At 41.9% G+C, this 24,535-nt stretch overlaps 1 protein-coding gene across 2 annotated transcripts in view; it reads left to right on the plus strand.

Annotated features, from left to right (window-relative positions):
- sh3d19 (SH3 domain containing 19) overlaps positions 1 to 24,535 on the plus strand; it is a 142,147-nt gene that overhangs the window by 42,516 nt on the left and 75,096 nt on the right. The window contains exons 1-2 of one of the 2 annotated variants that reach the window (XM_072557157.1): positions 10,772 to 11,094; positions 14,074 to 14,119. In XM_072557157.1, coding sequence (XP_072413258.1) covers positions 10,941 to 11,094; positions 14,074 to 14,119 — 200 coding nt within the window. In that variant the 5' untranslated portion in view covers positions 10,772 to 10,940. Of the gene's footprint in view, positions 1 to 10,771; positions 11,095 to 14,073; positions 14,120 to 24,535 lie in introns of those variants that run through there. The other variant, XM_072558039.1, reaches the window with a different exon arrangement.

A 24,535-nucleotide genomic window follows, 5' to 3' on the forward strand; every position in this document is an offset into this window, starting at 1 on the left:
GCATTGCCTAAATTTGATGAGAAAGATGTGGAAGCCTTTTTCATCTCATTTGAAAAAGTGGCTAAACAAATGCAGTGGCCAATGACCCGTGTGGCTTTTGTTGATCCAAACCAAACTTGTAGGTGGGTCTAGTGAGGTCTTCACATCACACTCAGAGGCGGTATCTGGGGAGTGTGAGGTGGTAAAAAAGCCATCTTAAGTGCACATGAGCTTGTACTAGAAGCCTGTAGACAATGTTTCAGGAATCTAAGGAGGGACCCAGGTCAAACCTACTTTGCGTTTGAAAGGATCAAACAGAGTGATTTCGATAGATAGAGAAGAGCTTTAAAAGTAGGGCAAACCTATGATGCCCTTAGAGAGGTAATTATAATGGAGGAATGTAAAAATTCGCTGCCTGAAGTAATGCAAACTCATGTGGAAGAGCAGAGTTAAAATGGCAAGGTTAGCAGCTGAAGGGGCTGATAGTCCATAAAATTCGGTTTGGCTTCCAGAATCAATCTCCGTTCATGGGGGATAGAAACTGTGGCAAAGAGAAATCCTCATGTGGAAAGGGAAAGGTAGATCTCAGTGAAGATTGTAAGGATAACTTACCACAGGGTAAGAAGGAAACCCTTGAGGGGGACAAAGAAGTTAAAAAGCTCCAGTGTTTTCATTGTAATAAAGTGGGCCACACAAAATCACAGTGTTGGTGGACTAGGAGAGATCCAGATGTAGGAAGACTGGACAAGGCTGGAAGTTTTGTTGGTATGGTAACAGAAAGCCCAATGGAAGCTAGAAAGCTGAATCAGAAGTTGATTAAAGAGGAAGTATCAGATCTGCTTAAAAAATATACATGCAAGGGTAAAGTTTATTCACATAGGCCAGCAGCAGTAGGTAAAGAGATTACAATAATAAGGGACACAGGATCCTCTCAGTCTATAATGCTGAAGGATGAGGAGATATGTACTCCTGGGGGACTATTGCAAGAAAAGGTACTGGTTACAGGAATTCATGGTGAGACAAAAAGTGTTCAGTTATTTAAAGTGAGGCGAGTGTGTCCAGAGAAGAGTGGAGAATTTGTGATAGGAGTACTGGAGAAACTCTTAGCTCCCGTAATACAATTTGTCGTTGCAAATGATATCGCTGATTCACCAGTAGGCGTGCTGCCTACTCTAGTTGAAAAGCCAGTGGAGGTGCAGGTGACTGAAACAAAGAAGGATGTTTAACCAGGAATTTTCCCAGATTTTGTCTTAACGAGGTCACAGAGGCACAAGCTGAAGCAGGAGAGATCAAAAGGCACAGATAAGGAAGCTGACATAGCTCTATCAGTGACTTTTTTCGATCAGATAAGTGGGACAGAGCAGGAGCAAATAGGTAAACATGAAAGTATCTTTAGCTCTACTACTCTTAATGAGTTACAGCAGAAAGATGAGGCTTTAAAACAGTTGTATCAAAAGGCATTTACAGAAAAGGAGAGTGAAGTTCTAAGTTGGACTTGCTCAGAGGCCACTGGCAAGTATCTGTCAGAGAGAGCAAAGGCAATTTTGGCTTTTGTAACGCCAAATGGATTATATCAGTTCAAAGTCATGCCATTTGGTATGAAAAACGTTCCAGCCACTGACTAATAAGGTCATTGCTGGGTTACCCAATTGTGTTGTTCCCATTGATGACCTGGTGATTTATAGTCACTCAGGGAAGGAACATTTACAGCATCACACATTCAAGCAGATGAGAAATGGACAGAGATTCATCAGATTGTTTTGCCAGTCGGGTATAGAAAGGAGGTGCTGCGGGTGGTACATGTCCTACCACTTGGAGGTCATTTAGGGGTGAGGAAACCACTGGCTAAAATACAAAGACATTTTTACTGGTCTGGACTACACAAGGATGGAGTTGAATTTTGCCAGACGTGTCATACATTTTAGCTAATTATAAAACCACAGGCAGATATAAAACCTGCACCTTTAATACCTATTCCAGCATTTGAGGAACTTTGATTGATTGTGTAGGTCCCCTACCTCAAACAAAAAGTGGGAATAAGTATTTATTAACAATAATGGATATGTCAACTAGATTTCCAGAGGCAATCCCATTACACAATATCACAGTTAAAAGGGTTGTAGAAGAATTTTTTTTTACCAGATACGAACTACCAATAGAAATCCAGTCAAATCAAGGATCAGACTTCACATCCAAACTATTCAACGAGGTTATGGATAACTTGGGAATAAAGCAATTTAAATCTACTGTCTACCATCCAGAATCACAGGGAGCAGTAGAGAGATGGCATCAAACACGAAAGACCATATTGAGGGCTGATGGTCAGGATTATCCAGATGATTGGGATAAGGGAGTTCTGTTTGTACTTTTTGTGATCAGAGATGTAACAAATGAATCAACCAAATTCAGTCCATTTGAATTAATTTGTGGACATCAAGTAAGAGGACCATTAAAATTGATGAAGGAGAAATTAATAAGTCAGAATTCAGAGATCACTCATTTGGACTGTGTGTCAAATTTTAGAGAATAATTAAATAGAGCTTGAGAGTTTGCTAGACAGCATTTCAAAGTATCACAGCGTACAGTGGAACAGGGAATTGATTAGAAGTCACAAATTTGCAATTTTGCAACTGGGGATAAGGTATTGGTGTCACTTCCAGTAACAGGTGAGCCTTTAAAAGCAGCATTTAGTGAACCTTATCAAATTGAGAGGAAATTGAGTGAGGTGAACTACTTGATAAGGAATCCAGACAGGAAGGAGTTTCACAGAGTGTGTCATGTGAATATGCTCAAAAGGTATTTGATGGGGAAGGAAAGCAGGAGGAGAAGGTGTTAATGATTACAGCACAGAAGGAAGAACAAAGTTCAGAGGATTCTGAATTGGACATTCCTCAAATCAAATTGGACAGTGAGGATGTTGTCAAAAATTGGGATAAATTATTGAGTTACCTTCCACAAGAAAATCAAAATGACGTGAAAGAGTTATTGCTACCACATGGAGAGATGTACAGAAATAAACTGGGAAGTACTAACCTAATTGCACATGACATCAGTATAAGCAACATCCTTATTGGCATAATCCTCTAAAGTTGGCACAGGTTCAGAAGGAGATAGAGCGCATGCTCCAAGATGGCATAATATAGTGACTGGAGCTCACCCATAGTTATGGTGCTAAAGCCACATGGTACCCAACGGTTATGTGTGGACTATTGCAATGTCAGCGCCGTTACAAAGACTGATCCAATTCCACGGTTGGAGGACTGTGTTGAAAAAGTGGGACAAGCAACTTACATTTCTAAGTTGGACTTGCTCAGAGGCCACTGGCAAGTATCTGTCAGAGAGAGCAAAGGCAATTTTGGCTTTTGTAACGCCAAATGGATTATATCAGTTCAAAGTCATGCCATTTGGTATGAAAAACGTTCCAGCCACTGACTAATAAGGTCATTGCTGGGTTACCCAATTGTGTTGTTCCCATTGATGACCTGGTGATTTATAGTCACTCAGGGAAGGAACATTTACAGCATTTATTGGATCTGTTCAATTGACTTCTGAGGGCAGGCGTGGTGGTAAACCTAGCTAAGTGTGAATTTGCCAAAGCTCAAGTCACCTTCCTGGGTCATGTTATTGGACATGAACAAATGGCCCCACGGGATGCGAAAATGAAAGTAATTAGGGAATTTCTCACACTGTCGACAAAAAGAGCAGTTCTACATTTGTTGGGATTGAGTGGATTTTACTGAAAGTTTGTGCTGAACTTTAGCAGTGTGGCAGCTCCACTCACTGAATTGTTTAAAAGAAAGCGAGAAGTTTCAGTGGACTGTCAGAAGGGTAAAGATTGTGTTAACCAATGCCCCAGTATTACTCACATCGGATTACATAGAGCCTGTCGATGCTAGTGATGTGGGTGTCAGTGCAGTGCTCCTGCAGGAGGATGATGAGAGGATAGAAAGGCCCATCGGATATTTTCCCAGGAAATTGAATGTTCATCAACAGAAATATTCAGTGCTGGAGAAAGAGACTTTGGTGTTAGCATGACAAGATTTCAGTGTTTATATTACCAGCAATGTATCTGAGACAATCGCACAGACTGATCATAACCCATTGACATTTGTGGAGAAATTTAAAGGCAAAAATGTCGGTCTGTTTAGATGGAGCTTGTTGTTGCAGCCATTCAGTGTGACAATTGTACACGTGTTTGTCAATGCGTCATTGAGACTCGAATGAGACACAGAGGCATTCGGTGACGAGTGTACCATGGCCTGAATTTGCATGTGGTTGTGTGTTTGCATGTGTATATATATATATGTGTGTGTTTTAGACAACTAACCAGTGTTTTTTTGAAAGGTTTTAAAAATGAAGCCATCTTTTGATATTGATGGTTCTTTTTTTTAAGGGGGGGGGGGGGGTACGGGGGAGGTGTCCCAAAGCTGGTCCTTTTTCCTAAAAGCTGTTCCTTTTCTCAAGCATACTGTGTCCTTGGGTTTTTTCAGAGGGGTCATAAACAGGCCGGGCCCGAAACGGCTGGGTTTGGTACAGAGATGGAAGACCTTTTTGTTTATACATAAACAGATGAGTCTTTAGGCCAAAGCTTTTATGTTTTTAGAAGTAACCAGCATAAGGCAAGGGGGCGTGGCCAGCTCTCGAGCTGAGCAGTTCAGTCCAGAACTAGTTAAGGAGTTCAGCAGTGGAGCTGTGTGGAAACAGGCTGCTAGATTCTCTCTCCTTCTACTCTTCTAACTTCGAGCTGTCAGCCTTTGTTTCATTTTTACTGTGTTTAAGGGGGTTTGCTTCTTGGGACTGTTGTGTATATTTGGAGCAGCATAATGAAGTCTTGTTTGGATAGACTGAGTTCTGTAGAGGTTCTTTGTTCTGTTCTTTATGTCTCATTCATAAAACAGACAAAAATTTATTCAAAACCTGGTAGTCACCCTAGCTAACTTACTCCAGGTAAGTTGCTCTGTACATTTACTGAAGCAAATTGCAAAGTTACGGTCTGGTCTGCCTGCTTAAGGATATTTTGAGTGGTCTGGCCTAGTCCATAACAATGCACTTTATCTGTTACTTGTGGAATAACTGGGGTAGATTTAGACTCAGGCAAGAATCTAATTCAGATGCTGGCAGATGAGCCACTATTTTTACAGCTTCCCCAACCTTTAATTCTATGGATTTCAACATCTTTCTTAAAATCCAGATAAAAGAACTCATCTGAAATCAGCCATTTCAGCTATATTAGAGAGAAAAGTGAGATAAGAAAAGTTCTAGCGAACCTCTATTATTTCAGTGTAAACTAATAGATGCAGCCTTGTAGAATTTTAATTAATAGCGACTTCTTGTGGCACACAGCAAGTATTCATCATTGAATGAACATTGAATTAGATGTACAAACAAGCCCATTCAATTTAGACAGGAAGCACAAATTGATTTTGTCTCTTGGTTAGGTTTGCCATTTGTGAAAAAACAAGAAAGAACAACATAGTGATTTTCGGCAACTTTTTAAAAAACGTCAGTGTACTGAAATACAAAGTACACCGATTAGCATCAAATCCGTTCTTCTTTGGCACCGTTATTGGTGTCCGTCCAGCTGCGAGAGATGATGAACATGCAGCAAATGATCCTATTGGGTGGTGTGTCTCCATTTGCCGATGGTTGTGGAGGCAATCTTGAAAGGCTGGTTCTTCCATGCTAACTGCAAACGAAGCTGCCAAGTGATATTACTGATTGCTGTTTTTGATGTTGGTGTGTATTTCCCAGCTGCTGTACTGACTGGCTGTCAGGGTGGTGCACACACAGCCTGCAGGAGTTGTTGTCTTTGGCTGACTTGTGAAACATACAAGGGACACGGCCAAGCTGATGGGTTATAAGGCCCATGTATTCATATTCTTGCTCTGAGATGGGCAATTTATAGCTGCCAGGAAAGAGCTGAGTAATCTCCATATATGTTCTTGATGATGCATTATGTGCATGGCCTGTGTATTCTTGTCAAAGACAGGTTCCCGTGTATGCTAACACTAATCAACTGGCTTTGATGAATTGGACATACCTGTAGGCTGGAAGATTGTTGAATATGCAAGGGCCATCTGAATGAAGTATTTGATATTATCAATTTGATATATTTGACCTGTAGCTTTTTCCTGTTTTATTTGGTCAGCATTTGAAGGGATCTGCCTCCGGTCCTTATTCAGGAAATGTTTATCTTCAGATGTTAATAGTGTTGCAATTCAAGTGAAATGAACCATGAAGGTTAATTTCCATCGTTTGTTTTTAATACTTAACATTTTCTTGGATTAACAATTGTTTTAAAAAGATTGAAAGCTGACCTAAAATGGCTGCCGCGATCATTTGACTAGGTTGATTCATGAGATTGGCTCAATCAAAAGAGCATTGAAACTCCAATCTGCTTCGCCGAATTGACTCTCAATTATCTGGAAGTTGTGATTTATGGCAAAAGTGAACCGTCTCTGGACTGCTTCCAATGTAGTATACCTTTGTTTAGATAAGAGGATCCGAAATTGTTCATAGCTTTCTAGGTGCGGTCTAACTAATACCTTGCACAGTTTTAGCAAGACTTCCCTATTCTTATGCAATCATGAAATTATACAGTACAGAAGAGTCCCTTCAATCCATCAAGTCTGTACTGCCAAACATACGCTAATTCTGCACTGGTCCCATTGCCTAGCTTTAGGTCCATAACACTTCAAGTGCTCAACCAAGTTCTTTTTAAGGGTTGTGAGGTTACCCACCTTAACTACCTTCCCAGGCACTACAGTCCAGACCCCTATCACCTTCTGGGTGAAAATCTCTTTCCTCAAGTCCCCTCTAAACTTCCTGCCTTTCGCCTTAAAGTTGTACCTCCTTGTTACTAACCCTTCCACTGAGGGGAGCAGCTGCTTTCTGTCCATGCCCTTCACAACCTATCAGGTCTCCCCTCAAAGCTCCCTGCTCCAAAGACTATAATCAGAGTTTATCAGTTCAGATGCTCCATTTGAGGCAGATTCCTGGTAAATCTTCTCTGCACCCCCTCCATCACATTCTTCCTATTGTATGGTGACCAGACTACACATAGTACTCTAACTGTGGTCTATCCAAAGTCGTGTACAAAGCTCTAACATAACCTCCCTGCTCTTATAACCCATGCCTCAACTAATAAAAGCAAGTGTTCCATATGCTGCTTTAACTAACCCAACAACCTGCCCTGTCATCTTCAGGGGTCTATGGACCAACACCCCGAAGATCCCTCTGTTCCTCTGAGCTTCCTAATGTCTTGTCATTCACTGAGTACACCTTTGCCTTGCTGCTACTTCCAACTTACAGCACCTCCCATTTATCAGGATTAACTTACATCTGCCATTGATCTGCCTATCTGACCAATCCGCCTATATCCTCCTGTAACCCAAGACCTCTTTCCTCACTGTCAACCACCCAGCCAACCTTTGTATCATTCACAAACTTTACTTACATCTCCATCATTTATATATTATCACAAATAAAAAAGACACAGCACTGATCCCTATGGTATGCCACTGAGCATTGGCTTCCACTTACACAAACTGCCTTCCATCAAGCCCCCTCTGCTTGGGAGCCATTGGGCCAAGTTTGGACTTGCCAACTTAACCCAGATCCTATGAGCTTTGATCTTCTTGATCAGTTTCCCATGTGGGACCTTGTTAAAGGGCCTTACTGAAATCTGTATAAACTACATCAACTGCACATTTACCTATTCCTCTGAGATAAAAACCAACATTCTATTTGCCTTCCCTATTACCTGCTGAATGTTTATGCTAACATGTTGGGATTCGTGTATGTGGACTGTACTGTGCTGCAGTTTTCTGGAGTCTGTTACCCTGAAATAATCTTCAGATCCTCTATTCTTCCTGCCAAAATACATAATCTCATATTTTCCCCACACTATATTCCACCTGCAATTTGTTAGCCCACTCACTTAACCTGATGATATCCCTCTGAAGACTTTGTGTCATCCTCACCATTTGCCTTCCCACAAACTTAATAATAGCACATTCACTTACCTCATCTAAGTCATTAATATATATTGTAAATGAGTGTGGTCTCAGCATTGACTGAACCTTGTGGCATTCCACCAGTTGCGTGCTGCATCCTGAAAATGCCACCTTCATGCCAACACTTCATCTTCTATAAGTTAGCCAATTCTCCATCCATGCTAATATGCTACCCCCACCACCGTGGGTTCTTATTAATTTGCTTTATGTGTGGTACCTTATCAAATGTCTTTTTGAAATTCAAATATATCAATCTACCAAAGAATTCTAATAAATATCAGGCATGATTTCCCCCTTCATGAAGCAATGTGAATTTGATTTGAATTGAATTTATTGTCACGTGTACCGAGACACAATGAAAAGCTTTGTCTTGTGAGCAATCCAGGCAGATCACAGAGTTAAGTAGCGTAGATAAGTAACTAATAGGTAAACAGCGGCAACAACAAAAACATAGTTTCAGGCGAATGTTAAGAGTTTGTGAGACTCTGCTTGATTATAATATGTATTTCTAAATGTTCTGCTATTACCTTCTTTATAATTACCAATAACATTTTCCCAATGAATCTAAAGATTCTTGGAAGATTACTACTGGTGCACCAATTAAGTCTGTAACTCCTTCCCTTAATATCCTCAGATGTAATCCATCCAATCCAGGGATCTTGTCAACATTTAGCCTTATAAATTCCTCTAGTATTTTTTTCTCTTGTGATAGTTATTGTATTTGTTTTCTCCCCCATATTTGCCCCTTGATTATTTAGAACATTTTAGAATGGAATTAGTGTTCTGTGCCATAAAGAGTGATGAGAAGTATTTATTCAACTTGTCGACCATTTTCTGGTTCCCCATTACCATTTTCCCAGCCTCAGCCCCTCAGGAGTGTATGTTTGCTTTGGTCCCTCTATCCTTTTTATTTATTTAAAGAAAGGCCTATTATCCATTTCGATATTATTTGCCAGTTCACCCTCAAAGCTTATTTTCTCCCTTGTTATTGTTTTTGGTCGTCTTTTGTAGGTTTTAAAAATTCTCCCCAACTTTTTGACTTAGCATTTCATCTTAGCATCTTAAACGAAATGGCTACTGACCAGATTGTTGTGTTGGTTTTGATTTTCCAAAATTTCCTGGATTCGGGGAAGCTTGCTTTAAATTGAAAGGTAACAAATATAAATCACTTATTCAAAAATGGAGGGTGACAGAAGGCCAGAAACTACAGATGTGTTAGCTGTAGGGCAGATGTAAGAAGCCAATTTCAATGAAATAGTTGCAGAACACCTAGAAATTGTCAAAGTAGCTGGATAGAGTCAGTATAACTTTGTGAAAATAAAGTCATATCTCATCAATTTATTGGAGTTCTTCCAAGAAATAACATGTGCTAGCAATGAAGGGCAACTAGTTGGAAGTACTGTACTTAACAAATGCCCCCTGGATATCTAGGATACCATTCCAAAGATTATGATTGGTTTGCCCATAGGAAACAGAGTAAGTTTCAATGTTACTTTTTGGTTGGCAAGAGGTGTTGAGCTGTGCGTCGCACGGGCCAGGGCTGGGGCCTTAACATTTTACGATTTATTTATATAAATGACTCTGATGAAACAATGGATGTATGGTTACCAAATTTGCTGATGATTCAAAGTAAGTAGTGTGGAAGATGTAAGGAGACTACAAAGAAGTGTATAGATGGTGCAATGAGTGGGAAAAGATCTGCCAAGTGGTGCATCGTGGGAAAATTTGAAATTGTCCATTTTGGCAAAGATAAGCGTTTTATCTCAATGGTGAGAAATTGCACAGCTCTGAGGTGTGAGATGTCCTAGTGCATGATAGTAAAATGTTAGCACACAGGTACAGTATTTTTTTTCTTGCAAGGAGATTTCAGTATTAATATAAGATTATGTTTCAGTTACACAGGACATTGGCGAGACCACAACTGTGCACGGCTCTGGTCCCCTTGTTCAAGGAAGGATATAAATAAAGTGAAGGTGGTTCCACAGGGTTTACCAGACAGAGTAAGCTTGTATACCCTGTGGTTTAGAAAAGTAAGAGGCAACTTGATTGAAACCATTTAATATGCTGAGGGGTCGTGGATATGAAAAGAATGTTTTTTCCTCTGGTAAAGTGTACGACAATGTGACCCAGTTTAAAAATAAGGGGTTATCCATATTGAGATAGAGATGATCCAGTTGTTTTCCTGACGGGTTAAAGAGTGTTTGGAACACTCTTCCTGAAAACCTGTTGAAAGCAGAGTTCTTGAATATTTTTTAAGCCAGAGGTAGGTGGATTTTTGACAAGCAAGGATTGGAAGGTTATCGAGGTCAGGCAGAAATGTAGAATAATGAGTTAAAAAATCACACAACACCAGTTTATAGTCCAACAGGTTGATTTGGAAGCACTAGCTTTCAGAGTGCTGCTCCTTCACCAAAACCAAGGCAAATCAGATTCGAATTTACAGGCAAATGGTACTAGAAATAAAAGTCAAAGAGTGTGGCGCTGGAAAAGCACAGCAGGTCAGGCAGCATCCAAGGAGCAGAGAGAGTCGATGTTTCGGGCATAAGCCCTTCATCAGGAACATAGAGGCGTGGGGGGGATGGGGACTGAGAAATAAATAGGAGGATGGGGGTGGGGCTGGGGGGAAGGCGATAGATAGATGGAGGATGATGGTGATAGATTGGAGGGAATAGGTGGGAAGGAAGATGGATAGGTAGGACAAGTCCAAGAGGGTGGTGCCAAGTTGGAGGGTTGGGACTGGGAGAAGGTAGGGGATGGGGAATTGAAGAAACTGATGAAATCGATGTTGATGCCGTGTGGTTGGAGGGTCCCAAGGTGGAAGATGAGGCGTTCTTCCTCCAGGCAGTGGAGGAAGCCCAAGACTTGCCTGTCCTTCGCAGAGTAGGAGGGGGAGTTGAAGTGGTCAGCCACAGCTTGGTGGGGTTGTTCAGTGTGTGTGTCACAGAGATGTTCCTTAAAATGTTCCGTGAGTCGGCGTCCGGTCTCCCCACTGTAGAGGAGACCACATCGAGAGCAAGAGACACAGTCGATGACGTGTATGGATGTGCAGGAAAATCTTTGTTGGATGTGAAAGGGTCCTTTGGAGCCTTCGATGGAAGAGGTGAGGAGGGAGGTGTGGGTGCAGGTTTTACACCTCTTGCAATGACAGGAGAGGGTGCCAGGAGTGGAGGGTGGGTTGGTGGGAGTGTGGACCCAGTGAGGGAGTCATGGAGGGAATGGTCTCTGCAGAATGCTGATCGGAGTGGGGAGGGAATATTGAAATGAAAGGCAAAATTACACGATAATTGGTCAGGATAACAAATAAACATTTTACACAACCACTAGACCAATATCATTCCAGCAGACATGTGACACCGTGTGCAGTTCCAAAGTTCTGTAATTCTGCCTTTAGTACATACGACCCTTCACTCGCTTATTCAGTTAATTCAACCATCCTGCAGTCTGCAGTGGTATTCTGTCTGAAATCACCAGAGATAGTTGTCATCAAATGGCACATTGCTGCAGGACCTCCTTAGCTGATTCGGAGATTCCTTTTGTTTGACCCCTGTAATAAACTTTGTAACACCGTCTGGTCAGCTGAGGCAAAATGCAGCAGCAGTAAAGTTGACAGCTTCGCAGGCTGTACTTTAACCCTCTGCCATATGCCTTTCATCTTAATTTACTTTTTCCAAGGTCAAGAATCGTCAAGTCACATGGACCAGTATTATTTCTTCATCAAGAAAAATTACAATTGATACCTTTGCAGTTGATGTGAAGTCTTTAAAAAGTCCTTTTCAAACATGCTCGGGAACAATTACAAGTCAAGATTACATTTTCCTTGCTGTCCAGCTACCGAGGCAGAAATCTTTGTGGTTTCAGACGATCTTCTCATGAAGAAGATTAATATTTGATGATTTGACCCTGCCTGTCTTGACAGCTTTCATGTCATGTCAGGTGAACTATCACTCCCTAACTACTAGCCTCCCATAATTTCAGGAAGCCAGTACCGACTCCTGTCATTCTGGTGATTGTATCCTTTAATCAGCTGACCTATCATTATTTCTTTTTTGATCAACTGGCAAAATAATATTTCTCAAGATCCTCATTATTCCTGCCCTGAAACGAGTTTTATGCTTCAGATATTTGTTGGAGGTTGCTTCCCAATAACAAGACAAGTTCCAATTGTTTCATTATGCCCAGCCTGTCTTGAGCTTTCTGGTGGACATGGTCAAGATTACAACACTACATAAACAAAGACAGGGTGTTAATATCGGTTAACTATTAACTGCTGTCAGGGATGAATATAAGTCCCCTTCACAGATCAGAATGAAAGATTCTTCAGTTGAATGTAATGGATCCATGTAAAAATCTTGTGTTCAGATGTACTAGCGTGGGTAATCAGGAAGATTATCGGCAAATGTGTCATGGAGTCCTACAGCATGGAGACGGGCCCGTTGGCCCAAACTTTTCATGCTAACCAAAATCCATCCACAATAACCCCATTTCCCTGCACTTGGCCCACATCCTTCTAATCCTTTGCTATCCATGTATTTGTTCAAATGCCTTTTAAATATTGTTAATGTACCCGCCTCAACCACTTCTGCTGGCTGCTCATTCCATATGCAAAAGTGGGTACTGCAGATGCTGGAGATTAGAGTCGAGATTGCGGTGTTGGTAAAGCACAGCAGGTCAGGCAGCATCTGAGGAGCAGGAGAATCGATGAAGGGCTTTTGCCTGAAACCTCAGTTTTCCTGCTCTTTGGATGCTGCCTGACCTGCTGTGCTTTTCCAGCACCGCACTCTTGACTCATTCCATATGTGTACCCCCTCTGTGTAAAAATGTTGCCCCTCAGGTTCCCTTTTATTCTTTCCCCACTAACCACAAACTAACGCCCTCTAATCATCGATTTCTCCAACCCTGGGAAACAGACTGAGTGAGTACATTCACCCTATCCGAGCCTTTCATGATCTATAAGGTCATCCCTCAGTCTTCTATGCTTTAAAGAAAAAGTCCTTGTGTTTGTCCAGCCTTTCCCTATAACTCAGACCATTGAGTCCTGGCAACATCCTTGTAAATGTCTTCTGCACTCTTTCCAGTTTAATAACATCCTTCCTATAACAAGGTGACCAAAACCAAACACAATACTCCAAGTGCGGCCTCACCAATGTCCTGTACAACTGCAACATAACTTCCCAACTTCTATACTCAGTCCCCTGACTGGTGAAGGCCAGTGTGTCAAAAGCCTTCTTCACTGCCCTGTCTACCTGGGACTCCATTCTCGGAGAACTGTGAACCCGAACTCCAAGGTCCCTCTATTCCACTACACTCCTTAAGGCCCTACCATTCACCATGATGCTCTTACCTTGATTTGACTTGACAAAATGTAAGACGTCATACTTATCTATATTAAACTCTATTTGGCATTGCCTCGGTTTCTGATAACTTTCCTCACTCACATTTTACTATTTTAGTGTCATCAGCAAACTTACTAATCATGCCCTGTATATCCTCATCCAAGTCATTGATATCGATAACAAACAGCAGTGGGCCCAGCACCGATCCCTGAGGTACTCCAGTAGTCACAGGCCTCCAGTCTGACCAGCACCCTTCCACTATTACCCTCTGCTTCCTATCATCAGGCCAGTTTTGTTTTAAATCTAATTTGCCAGCTCCTCCTGGATTCCAAGTGATCTAACCTTCCAGAGCAGCCTACCATGTAGCACCTTATCAAAGGCCTGACTGATATCCGTATAAACTATGTCTACCATCCTGACTCTCACGAAATTGATTGCACTTTTCCAATTTGACTGTACCTCATGAAACAAGGCAGTCTGCAATGAAAAGAATAATCAACAATTATCCTAACAATTTTAGGAACCACCTCATGGCAAATCCCAATCCTAACTAAAGAAACCCTTTCAATATAGTTCTTATTTTTGACTGTCCATAACTTCTATTAGGGTAAACATATTGCCTGGAATGTCAGTGTTATTGGTGTGAAAGTGTGGATACCATTAGTTGCTCTGTGATCTGTTTGATTTGAAAAGTGTAAACTCCATGAATTCAAAATTACCCTTTTCTTCTTTTTTGTGGTTTACAGATCGTTCAAATAGAAATAAACCAGACCAACCATCCCGCAGCTCAAGGTAAGTGTTTTTGTTTAAAAGTGATTATTTTGAAATAGTTGTGTAGATGTGTGAAATATGGTATGATTTCCTTAATTTCTACATTGCTGGGTATGGAAGGTTTGAGTTATAGAGAGAGGCTGGATAAGCTAGGCCATTTTTCACTGGAGTGTAGGAGGTTGAGAGGCGACCTGATAGATTATTATAAAATGATGCGAAGAATAGATAGACTTAATGGTAGTTGTCTTTTCTTTAGGATTGGGGATTTCAAGTCTTAGGGACACACATTTTTAAGGTGAGAGGAGAGAGCTTTACTACAGAGAGTGGATCGCTGGTGGAATGAGCTTCCTGAGGAAGTGGTGGATATGGTAACAATTACTGCATACAAAAGACATTTGGATAAGTACATGAACAGGAAAGATTTGGAGGGATATGGGCCAGGAGCAGGCAGGTGGGACTAGTTTAGTTTTTGGGGCTATGTTTGTCATGCTCTGGTTGGACGGAAGGGTCCGTTTCCATGCTGTGTGGCTGTGAGACTATGACTATATGACTTGGCATGTATTGAACAGAGCAAGCAGTGAGATAACTGAGAGTGTTAGATTGTACCTTGTCAGGACGCAGGAACTAGTTGAAGGATAACATTTACTGACTTTGACTCTTTTTGAATTATTATTCATTAATAATATAATAAAAGGTTAATTTAGGCATCTTGTCCTTTGACATTTAATGTATATACTGTAAATTTATTTGCAAAGTAACATAAGATGTGTGGTGAAGATTATTTCAGTTAGACTTATCCCAGATTCAATTACAACAATGTACATAATGGGCTGATAGTGAACTAAAACTATGGATGCGACAGATTGTGTTTTGAATTAGGCCACCTTGATTTTAGGCCCGCTACTCGGTTTTGAGTGAGAGATCCTGGAATTTTCTAACCTGTGAGCCAGAGACTAGATTGAAAATGAAAGCAATTTAATTTCAATTTGTTTTTTGTAACGTGGAGGCATAAATAAATAAGATTTTCAATAAATTTACATCAACAGCATGGAGTTCCAGCATTAATCCCTTGCCCTGTATAGCTTTTGAACCTGGCAAATAGTGACTCTGTCAAACCAACCCAGACTATCCTTAGGCTCAAGTGAGCAAATTTTCCTCCTTTTGAAAATGGAATGACAAAGTAGAGCAGGGTGTTACTGAACTAGCTGGAAGACTGATTATTTATCATGCAGATTCTTCTAATCATTGGAATCCTGATCCATTCTATTTTGAGTTGGATCATTTCATTTCCACCTTTTAGTAGCTGAATTGCCATTCAGAAGCTCTGCTCACTTTGCTGTGTCACTTTGTGAAACATGATGTTTCGTTATGCTACTTAGACTGTATTTGTAGTATGTATCTACATGGTAACAACATTTCACTTAACATTTTAACCTTTTTCTGCATCGGTACTGAAACCTTTGCTCAATTGTATGTGTATTGAGGGCTAACTTTGCACTCATAATTTTAATAGATGCGTTTCTGTCCTTATTGGTTTCCTTGGTCTCTTTGATTTGAATCGTGGAATCATCTCAGAATCCCTACGATATGGATGCAGGCCATTTGACCCATTTAAGTCCACAACGACCCACCAAACAGCACCCCACCCAGTCCCCACCCCCCTACCCTTTCCAATGGGTAATCCACTTAATCTGCACATCCCTCGACACTATGGACATTTTAATATGGCCAATCCACCAAGCTTGTACATCTGTGGGCTGTGGGAGGAAACCGGAGCACCTGGAGGAAACTCACATAGACATGGGGAGAATGTGCAAACTCCACACAGACACATTTTAAAGACAATTTAACCCATCCTTGAAATCTGGACATTTGACCTTAAGAGTTTTGTTCCCTGTCTGTTTATTTTCCACTCTTATATCTGAGTCAAGCCATCTGTCTTAATAGAATCATAGGATCAATCGTAGATTTGTATGTATGAAAGTGTTTATATTTATCTGTCAGTCAGCATTACAAAAACGGATTATTTGATCGTTATCACATTACTGTTTGTGAAGATTGCTGCCCAAGTGAGCTCCCAGGTTTTCATACGTTCTTACAGTGACTCCACTTCAGAAATACTTCATTGGCTGAACGGTGCATTGAGCTGTCCTGTGTCTGTGGAAGGTGCCCTATAGACCCAGCTGCTCTTATTCTTTCCATGCTCTCTGGAGCCTTTAATTTAGGAAAATGTGTAAAAATCTCACACACAAGCATGAATGTCCGTTATCTGAGCTTTAAGTTGATAATGAACTCATGTTGTGATTTTGTTTTCTTCATGATTCTTTTTAACGGAGTTTGCAGGATTAATTAAATTTGAGAAGGGAGGTCAATCTTCAGTTATTTCCTTCACTGAGGTTGACGAGGAGGTTGATCAGTTCATCAACTTCACCAACACCTTTTCACCCTGACCTCAAATTCACCTGGACCATCCCGGACACCTACCTCCACTTCCTGGACCTCTCCATCTCCATCTCCGACGACCGACTCACTACGGACATCTACTACAAGCCCACCGACTGCTGTAGCTACCTAGACTACACTTTCTCCCACCCTACCTCCTGTAAAAATGCCATCCCTTATTCCCAATTCCTCTGCTTCCACAGCATTTGTTCCCAGGATGACCAGTTCCACCTTAGAAATTCCCAAATGGCCTCTTACTTCCCAGGTCACAATTTCCCTTCCCACGTGGTCGACAGAGCATCTCCTCCACTTCCTGCATCACTGCCCTTGAGCCCCATCCCTCCCAACAGAATATGGTCCTCACCTTCCCACCAACCTCCGTGTACAACGCATCATTCTCCACCACTTCTGCCACCAAGAAACGAACCCCACCACCAGATATATTTTTCCCTCCCCATCCCCATCAGCGTTCCAGAGATCCAGAGAGACCATTCCCTCTACGACTCCCTCGTCAGGCCTACACTCCCCACCAGCCGACACCCCACTCTCAGCACCTTCCCCTGTCAATGCAAGAAGTGCATAACCTTCACCCACACCACTCCCCTCACCTCCATCCAAGGCCCCAAAGGATCCTTCCCCATCCAGCAGAAATTTACCTGCACCTCCACCAATGTCATCTACTGTATCCTTTGCACCCAATATGGTCTCCTCTACACTGGAGAGACAGGATGCTAACTTGTGGATCGTTTCAGAGAACAATTGTGGGACACCTGCAGCCCCCAATCCCACCGCCCCATGGCCGAACACTCCAGCTCCCCCTCCAACTCCACCAAGGACATGCAGGTCCTCGGCCTCCTCCATCGCCAAACCCTTACCACCTGACATCTGGATGAATGCCTCATATTCTGTCTTGGGACCCGGCAACCACACAGGATTAATGTGGATTTCACCAGTTTCCTCATTTCCCCTGCCCCCCCATTATCCCAGTCCCAAGCCTCCACTTGGCACCACCCTCTTGACCTGTCCATCACCTTCCCCATCTATCCACTCCACCCTCCTTTCTGACCTATCACCTTTATCCCCACCTTCATCTCCCTATCACATTCTCAGCTACCTTCCCCCTCAACTTGGGCCTGTTTCCTCACTGTAGGGATTCTAACCTTGCCCATGCAAACAACTCCTACCTCCCTTTCCTCTCCAAGTGTTTGAACATGTCGTCACCTCTCAAATCCATACCTCCCTCTTCCAGAACTCCATCCTCAAATGCCACCCCTGTGACAGTAGTAAAGGATGCAAACAAAAACTGAACTACAGTTTCTGTTAGCCAATGCGTCACTTAAAAAAAGATACTGGGCTGGGTTGCTGAAGCTCACCAGTACGTGACAATAACTAGGAGAGGAAATTCACTTGCATAATGTTCAGTTGTGACAACAGTTATAACAGCACATTGAAAGCATATAGTTGACAGTCCAACAAAGTCTCATCAATCTCAAATCCTTCTGTTGCCATCAATGTTGCACCAACTTTGAAGAGTTAGTGTGATTGCATCATTTTCCAAATTGACCAAAGGTTGAATGTAGACCTTACTGACCCATACAACTGTGTGCGCCATTACCTAACATATTGATATACTAAGCTGTTTGAGAGTTTTGTACTTTGCGCTCTGTTTCCTTTCTCAAAAGTGTGTTCACTATTTGCATTTAAAATACACAATAGAAAGATTTATGCAGAAAGTCAAGTGTCACTAGTTCTTGGAAAGTGGCCAACAGATTAGTCTTGAATTTATACTCAGGTAGGTTTTTCTGTGTGTAACAGAAGTTTCAAACATGCAAACAATGATTCATGAAGCACAGAGCCAAAAAAAAGACATTTCACTTTAAATGAGAATTTTTTTTTTGCTGATGGAAATTATGCATATCTGAACCACATAATTGCTCTACATTTATAACAAAATAAAATTAGTCATTTTGTTGTGTGTCTCTTGTACTTGTATGAATAGATGGAAAGATTAGAAATTTGAGGAGTAATTCACATTTGTTCTCTCCCTAACATAACGAGTTGAGGGGGACAATACAAAACTGCATTCCTTTTCAGGGCCTGAGCCATTCTGAACACTGTGGACATCTGGGATAAAGCATCAGAGTCCCCTTGTTTACCCTCCCACTAACCCCGCCAGCTGGAGAACTGTTCTCGAGGATAAAATTCCCTGGAAGTGAGAAAGCAAAAGAAGATAACCACCTTTATTTGAATTTTTCGACCCTATTGTATCCTAATTTTTTTATTGAAAAAGGTTTTTACTTTTTACAAAATTATAAAAGGTGTATAACAGTCTGATGTTACAAAAACATTAACAATAAACTACTTACTACTCTACAAAACAAACCAAAACTATTGCAAAGATATGGAACAATCTTTCCACTTTACAATCCAATAAATAATTGAACTTGGCAAATTAGTTTAAATCAGCTTAAATTATACTAGACTAACCTAACTTAATTTAGATTAGGTCAAATTAGAGAAAATCAACTTAAATTAAATTACACTTCCCGACACACCCCCAGCCAGGTTCCTATCCGTGGGAGCATCAGTTATTATACCCGTATTTGTTCAAGCTTCCTTCCTCCCCCCACCCCGACTCCAGGCCCACGAACCACCAAATCTGGCCTTCACAGCCATATACAGGCCCTGGTCAATATGGCTGACAGGTCCGTGTCAATGTAATTTAAAAAGGGCTGCCACATCTTATAGAATAGTTCCATTTTCTGGTGCACCACATTTGTAAGAAAATCAGAGGAACGTGCTCCATCACTAATCCACCCCATCCCCTGAGACCCTGGGGGGTTATCGGAGGTCCACCTCATTAAAATGTTCTTCCTTGCACAATATGTGAAAATGTTGAATAATCTCTTCCACTGCTCATCGAGTGAAGGCAGATTCGGCAGTCCCAAACGAAGGGATACCAGATCCACCTTAACCTCAGTTTCCAGGATCTCCTTCACTTCATTCACTCACTATGACATCCCAGTACCTACGGATCTTATGGCACGATCACAGACAATGCATAAGAGTGCCGGTGCTTATTTTACATTTAGGGCACTCTGGAGATATTCCTTTCTTGAATTTTGCCAATCGCTCCGGGGCCACATGGACTCTGTGGAGAATCTTCAATTGTATAGCCTGTGCTTTATTGCATATCGAGATGTTTTTCACGTTCACCCATATGTCCTCCCATGCTTCAGACGAAATTTCTGCCCCTAGTTCCCGACTCCAGACTCCGTAGAATCTTTCCATATCTTCCAAGGTGCCCCCTCTCTGTAAATGATATAGAGTACTGACCGAGAGATTGCCCGAACTCCGAAGCACACTTCTCCCCATGTCAGAGTGAAGGGCTGAGCTAAAAGCGTGGTCCATCTCTGTATATCATCCCTAATCTGAAAATAACGAAAGAGGTCCCTACGAGGTAGCCCATATTTGTGACTCAGCTGGTCAAATGACATCAGGACCTCTCCCTCAAATAGGTCTCCCAGACAGGAGATGCCCTTGACCTCACATGCTTTAAAGCCAGAATCCATTGGCCCCGGTCTGAACCCTGGGGCTCCAATGAAAGGGGTGAATGGTCAGGTTTTATACAGGTTGCCCTCGTCCTATTGCATCATCCTCCATGTTCTGATCGTGTTTATAATAATCTGGCTTCTATAATGCTCAGTAACAGATTTCATCCTATTCATAAACAGAAAATTAAGGAGGGTGCACCTTGCCTGGGAGACCTCGATGTCAAGCTATAGCGACCTCTGATCCTTCCACACCCAGTTGTTCACATTGGACAATTAGGCGCTTACTTGGTATTGTTTAAAGTCTGGGAGATCTACCTCCCCGTACCCTGCGGGAGTTGCAACTTGGTGAAATGAAGGATCCAAGCCCGCCATTGAGCCTCTGCTGCTCTTGTCCTGGCAACAACAATGGGAACATTCTCGTGGGGTATCATAGCCGAGGAAGAACATTCATTTTAATCAGGACTGTTCGGCCCAACCATGATATTGGTAACCCCTTCCAACGCTGAAGATCTTGTTTTATCCTTTCAAACAACTGCACACAGTTAGCTCTGTACAGCTGGTGGAAAGCAGGAGTAATAGAAATACCCAAGTAAAGGTAATTACTTTTTGGGTCCACCAAAAAGGAAGTTGTGTTCCATCCTCTAGGTCAGGCATTCCCGCCAATCCCCCATGGCTTCCGAGTTTGTAAAATTAATTTTATACCCCACGAACATGCCAAATAAATTAATCTTTTGTATTAACCAGGGTACAGACTTTTCCAGGTTAGCCTGTACACAATATTCCAAGTGTGGCCGCAGTAGCGCTTTGTACAGTTGCAGCATGACATCACAGCTCCGGAAGTCAATCCCTCCACCAATGAAACCTAACACACCGTACGCCTTCTTAGCATCACTATCAACCTGGGTGGCAACTTTCAGGGATCTGTGTTTTTGGGGGAAACAATCTCTACTTTAGAGAAGGGTGATGGTGCCTTTAGGAACTAGGTTTCTGGGGAAGATTTTTGGGTGGGGGGAGTGGGCTTCCAGTAACTGATCATGTGACCAAGCTGCCTGGAGATCAAAAATGGGAAAGCAAAGGTTGAACAAGGAGCTAATTATGAGCAAAGTAGATTGCTGTGCCAGGTTCGATTTTTAAGCGGTTTAGTTTGGAACACATTGGCCGCAGAGAATAACTTTCCCAGGCAGAATTCAGTTGAAAAATCTGTGTAGGAGTCTTGCTGACAGCGAGAGAGAAAGCTAGTTTCTAGAGGCAAGGTTCTGGAGCTAAAGAACAACAGAACCAGGAAAATTCTGATCTGGGTGGCTATGTTTAGGAAGCGAGTGAAGCCAGGGATGTCTCTATCCATGGGGCAGTTGGAGAAGATTTGAAGAGCAATACTTGCTGGAATTAAAGTGGAAGTCCCAAGGAATTGCAACCATTGTACATGGTTTTCAAGAGGACTTGGACTAAGCCTAGGCACAACAGGCCATCACCTGGAGGTGACAAGAAAGGTGTGAGAAGGGCAAATAGTCAATGAGTTGGCCTTGGAGAGACACCAGCTGCCTTCTCACCACCATAGTAGTTAAGGAGTGGGAAAGAAGCCATCACACCAATTGAAGCCCTTAAATGATCAATTAGCAGCAGCTTGAGGACCTCAACTCGTCATTGATCTGACGACCTTGTTCCGAGTAGGCGAAAAATACCTGATTTCCCGAATGGGACACAGAGCAATCTGCCTATTGGATATTTGTGGACGAGAGACATAGGGAGGTTTTTAATCAGTAAGGGAACCAAGAGTTATGGGGAAAAGGCAGGAAAGTGGAATTGAAGATTAGCACATCAGCCATTATCCCATTGAAGGTACAAGAAACTTGGCGGGCTGAATAACCAGTTCCTACAGCTTTTGGGACCTACACTTGGCCCAGCCTCTGGCAAGCCTCCCAAAGCTTTGACAAAGGGTCAGTTAGACTCAAAACGTCAGCTCTTTTCTCTCCTTACAGATGCTGCCAGACCTGCTATTTTCCAGTATTTTCTCTTTTGGTCTCAGATTCCAGCATCCTCAGTAATTTGCTTCTATTTTTTTTTAACCCCCACACTACCGCCTAAGTGCGGTAGTGCTTATTTTTTTTCCCCAGCGCCCATGGTGTGTGTGGGCAGGTGTGAAACACAGTGAAGGACACAAAGTGCATGAATCTTTATTCAATTTCCACCACCAGGAAGATATGAAAAACACCCGAGTGGCCAGTGACAAGCACTGCCCTTCACATCAAAGGGCAATGCTGTGTGAGCAAAACAGTGAAGGGGAGGCTAGGGGCTAAATCAAAATAGAGTTGGAGGGAGAAATAATGCACTCCACTCCCTGCGGCGCCCACCTCTCCCTGAACGATTCCAGGGTGTTGGTGGACACCGCGTGCTCCTTCTCCAAGGACGCCTGGGCTCTAACGTAACCCCGGAAGAGGGGCAGGCAGTCGGCCCTAACGACCCCCTAGTAATTTGCTTCCATTGAGTTTCAAAGTTGTTGATGCATCAAGAAGCTCTCCGATCAGCATCTTAAGTGGCTGTTTGGAGCTGGATCCGGCAAGATATCGTGTTGGTGGGACACCTCTGAAGATGCCCATTCCCTCCACACTTAATGCAAGGAATATTAAATCTTGGCACAAGTGATTAATGTTTTGATGTTTGATGATCGTTTGAATTAAGTCTTTTTGTGAGTCTAAGTCAGATAGATTTAGAAGAAAATTTGAGTTGGCAGTTCAGTTTAGACGATGTTGACTGTGTTCATTCTGCTTTTAATATCTTTAAGCAACCTGATAAAATAGTGAACAGTTATTCACATTCATGTTTTTTGATGTTTGTGCTGTAATCCTTTGTTGTAAAAGTGAACAATATGGCTTAATTGTTTTAGGAGCTTAATTCCTTTACTAAATACTTTTATTAAATTTATTTAATAAATAAATTTCTACATACAAAAATATGTTATCAATTTCTACCAATGTCATAACAGTAGGAATTCAGGGCAGAAGAAAGCTGTTCTAACACATATATTGGACTTACCTTGTCGAACCCATGTCCCCATCTAATTCATATTGCACCTTTTAGTGTTAGTCTGACAGGGAGCATTCTCCTGATTAACTGAAGAATGAGGACAATAAAGGCAGCCTTAAATCGATGCAGAGGAACTTGCAGGATTCAGAAAACAGGAAACAAAATGTTGAAGCTGTGGTGCAAAGTGACTTAGGTAAAAATCAAAAGGAAGTGTCTGAAAAGAACAGAAAGCTTAACTAATTGGGTATTAGTGAAGGGAAAAGCAGAAAAGTGTTATAACCAAGACCTTAGATTTTAGTGTTTGAAATATTTGTTATATGATAGAATAGTTAATAGCACTGGAAGAATTTAATCAGTTTGGTCTAACAGTCAAAATCAAAATGGATTGTAGAGTGTTCAAGGTTTGGAACCAAATATTCCGAGTTATGTGGTTTTTCCAAAAGATAGCCAAAATGGAAAAGGAAGAGACATTTTACTCAGCAGTTAGTCATTGCTCAGTTTGGTTACTTTGTGTTCTGATGCCTGAGTCAATGCCTGTTCTAAAATCCCTATTAAAGCCTGTTCCATTGGTAGTGAACAAAGTATGTGGTTGGAAACAGTGAACTTCTATTTGCATCATTGATTTGCAACAGTGCAAATGCTGCCAGCAATGTTTGGTTTCAAATAAATTGACTGGTTTAGCCAGTATGCAGGTTGCAATGTGGTTTGTGCGAAGTTGTCCAATGCTGATGATACAGTTGTCAGACTGGCTTACAACAGGCATTGGGGAAAAGTGCAATTGAATCACCTATTTGACTGCATTGTCATCCATCTACATGGCACACATGCACTTGTCTATCACGTAACATATTTTGGAAAGGCAAATCAGGGCAGGACTTATGCATTTAATGGTAAGGTCATAGGGAGCGTTGCTGAACAAAGAGACCTTGGTTCATAGCTCCTTGAAAGTGGAGTCGCAAGTAGATAGGATAGTGAAGAAGATGTTGGTATACTGGCCTTTATTGGTCATTGCATTCAATACAGGAGTTGGGAGGTCATGTTGTGATTGTACAGGACATTGATTAGGCCACTTTTGCAATATTGTGTGCAATTCTGGTCTCCCTCCTATAGGAAGTATGTTGTGAAACTTGAGAGGGTTCAGAAAAGATTTACAAGAAGTTGCCAGGGTTGGAGGATTTGAGCTATAGAGAGAGGCTAAATAGACTAGGACCGCTTTCTCTGACTTGCAGAGGCTGAGGGGTGACCTATCCTGAGGGGCATGGATGGGTAAATAGACAAGGTCTTTTCTCTGGGGTGGGTGAGTCCAGAACTGGAGGGCATAGATTTAGGGTAAGATGGGAAAGGAGCCTAAGAGGCAACATTTTCATGCTGAGGGTGGTGCGTGTACGGAATGAGCTGCCAGAGGAAGTGGTGGAGG

The sequence above is a fragment of the Chiloscyllium punctatum genome, chromosome 1, assembly GCF_047496795.1.
Source record: "Chiloscyllium punctatum isolate Juve2018m chromosome 1, sChiPun1.3, whole genome shotgun sequence".
Classification (NCBI taxonomy): Eukaryota; Metazoa; Chordata; class Chondrichthyes; order Orectolobiformes; family Hemiscylliidae; genus Chiloscyllium; species Chiloscyllium punctatum.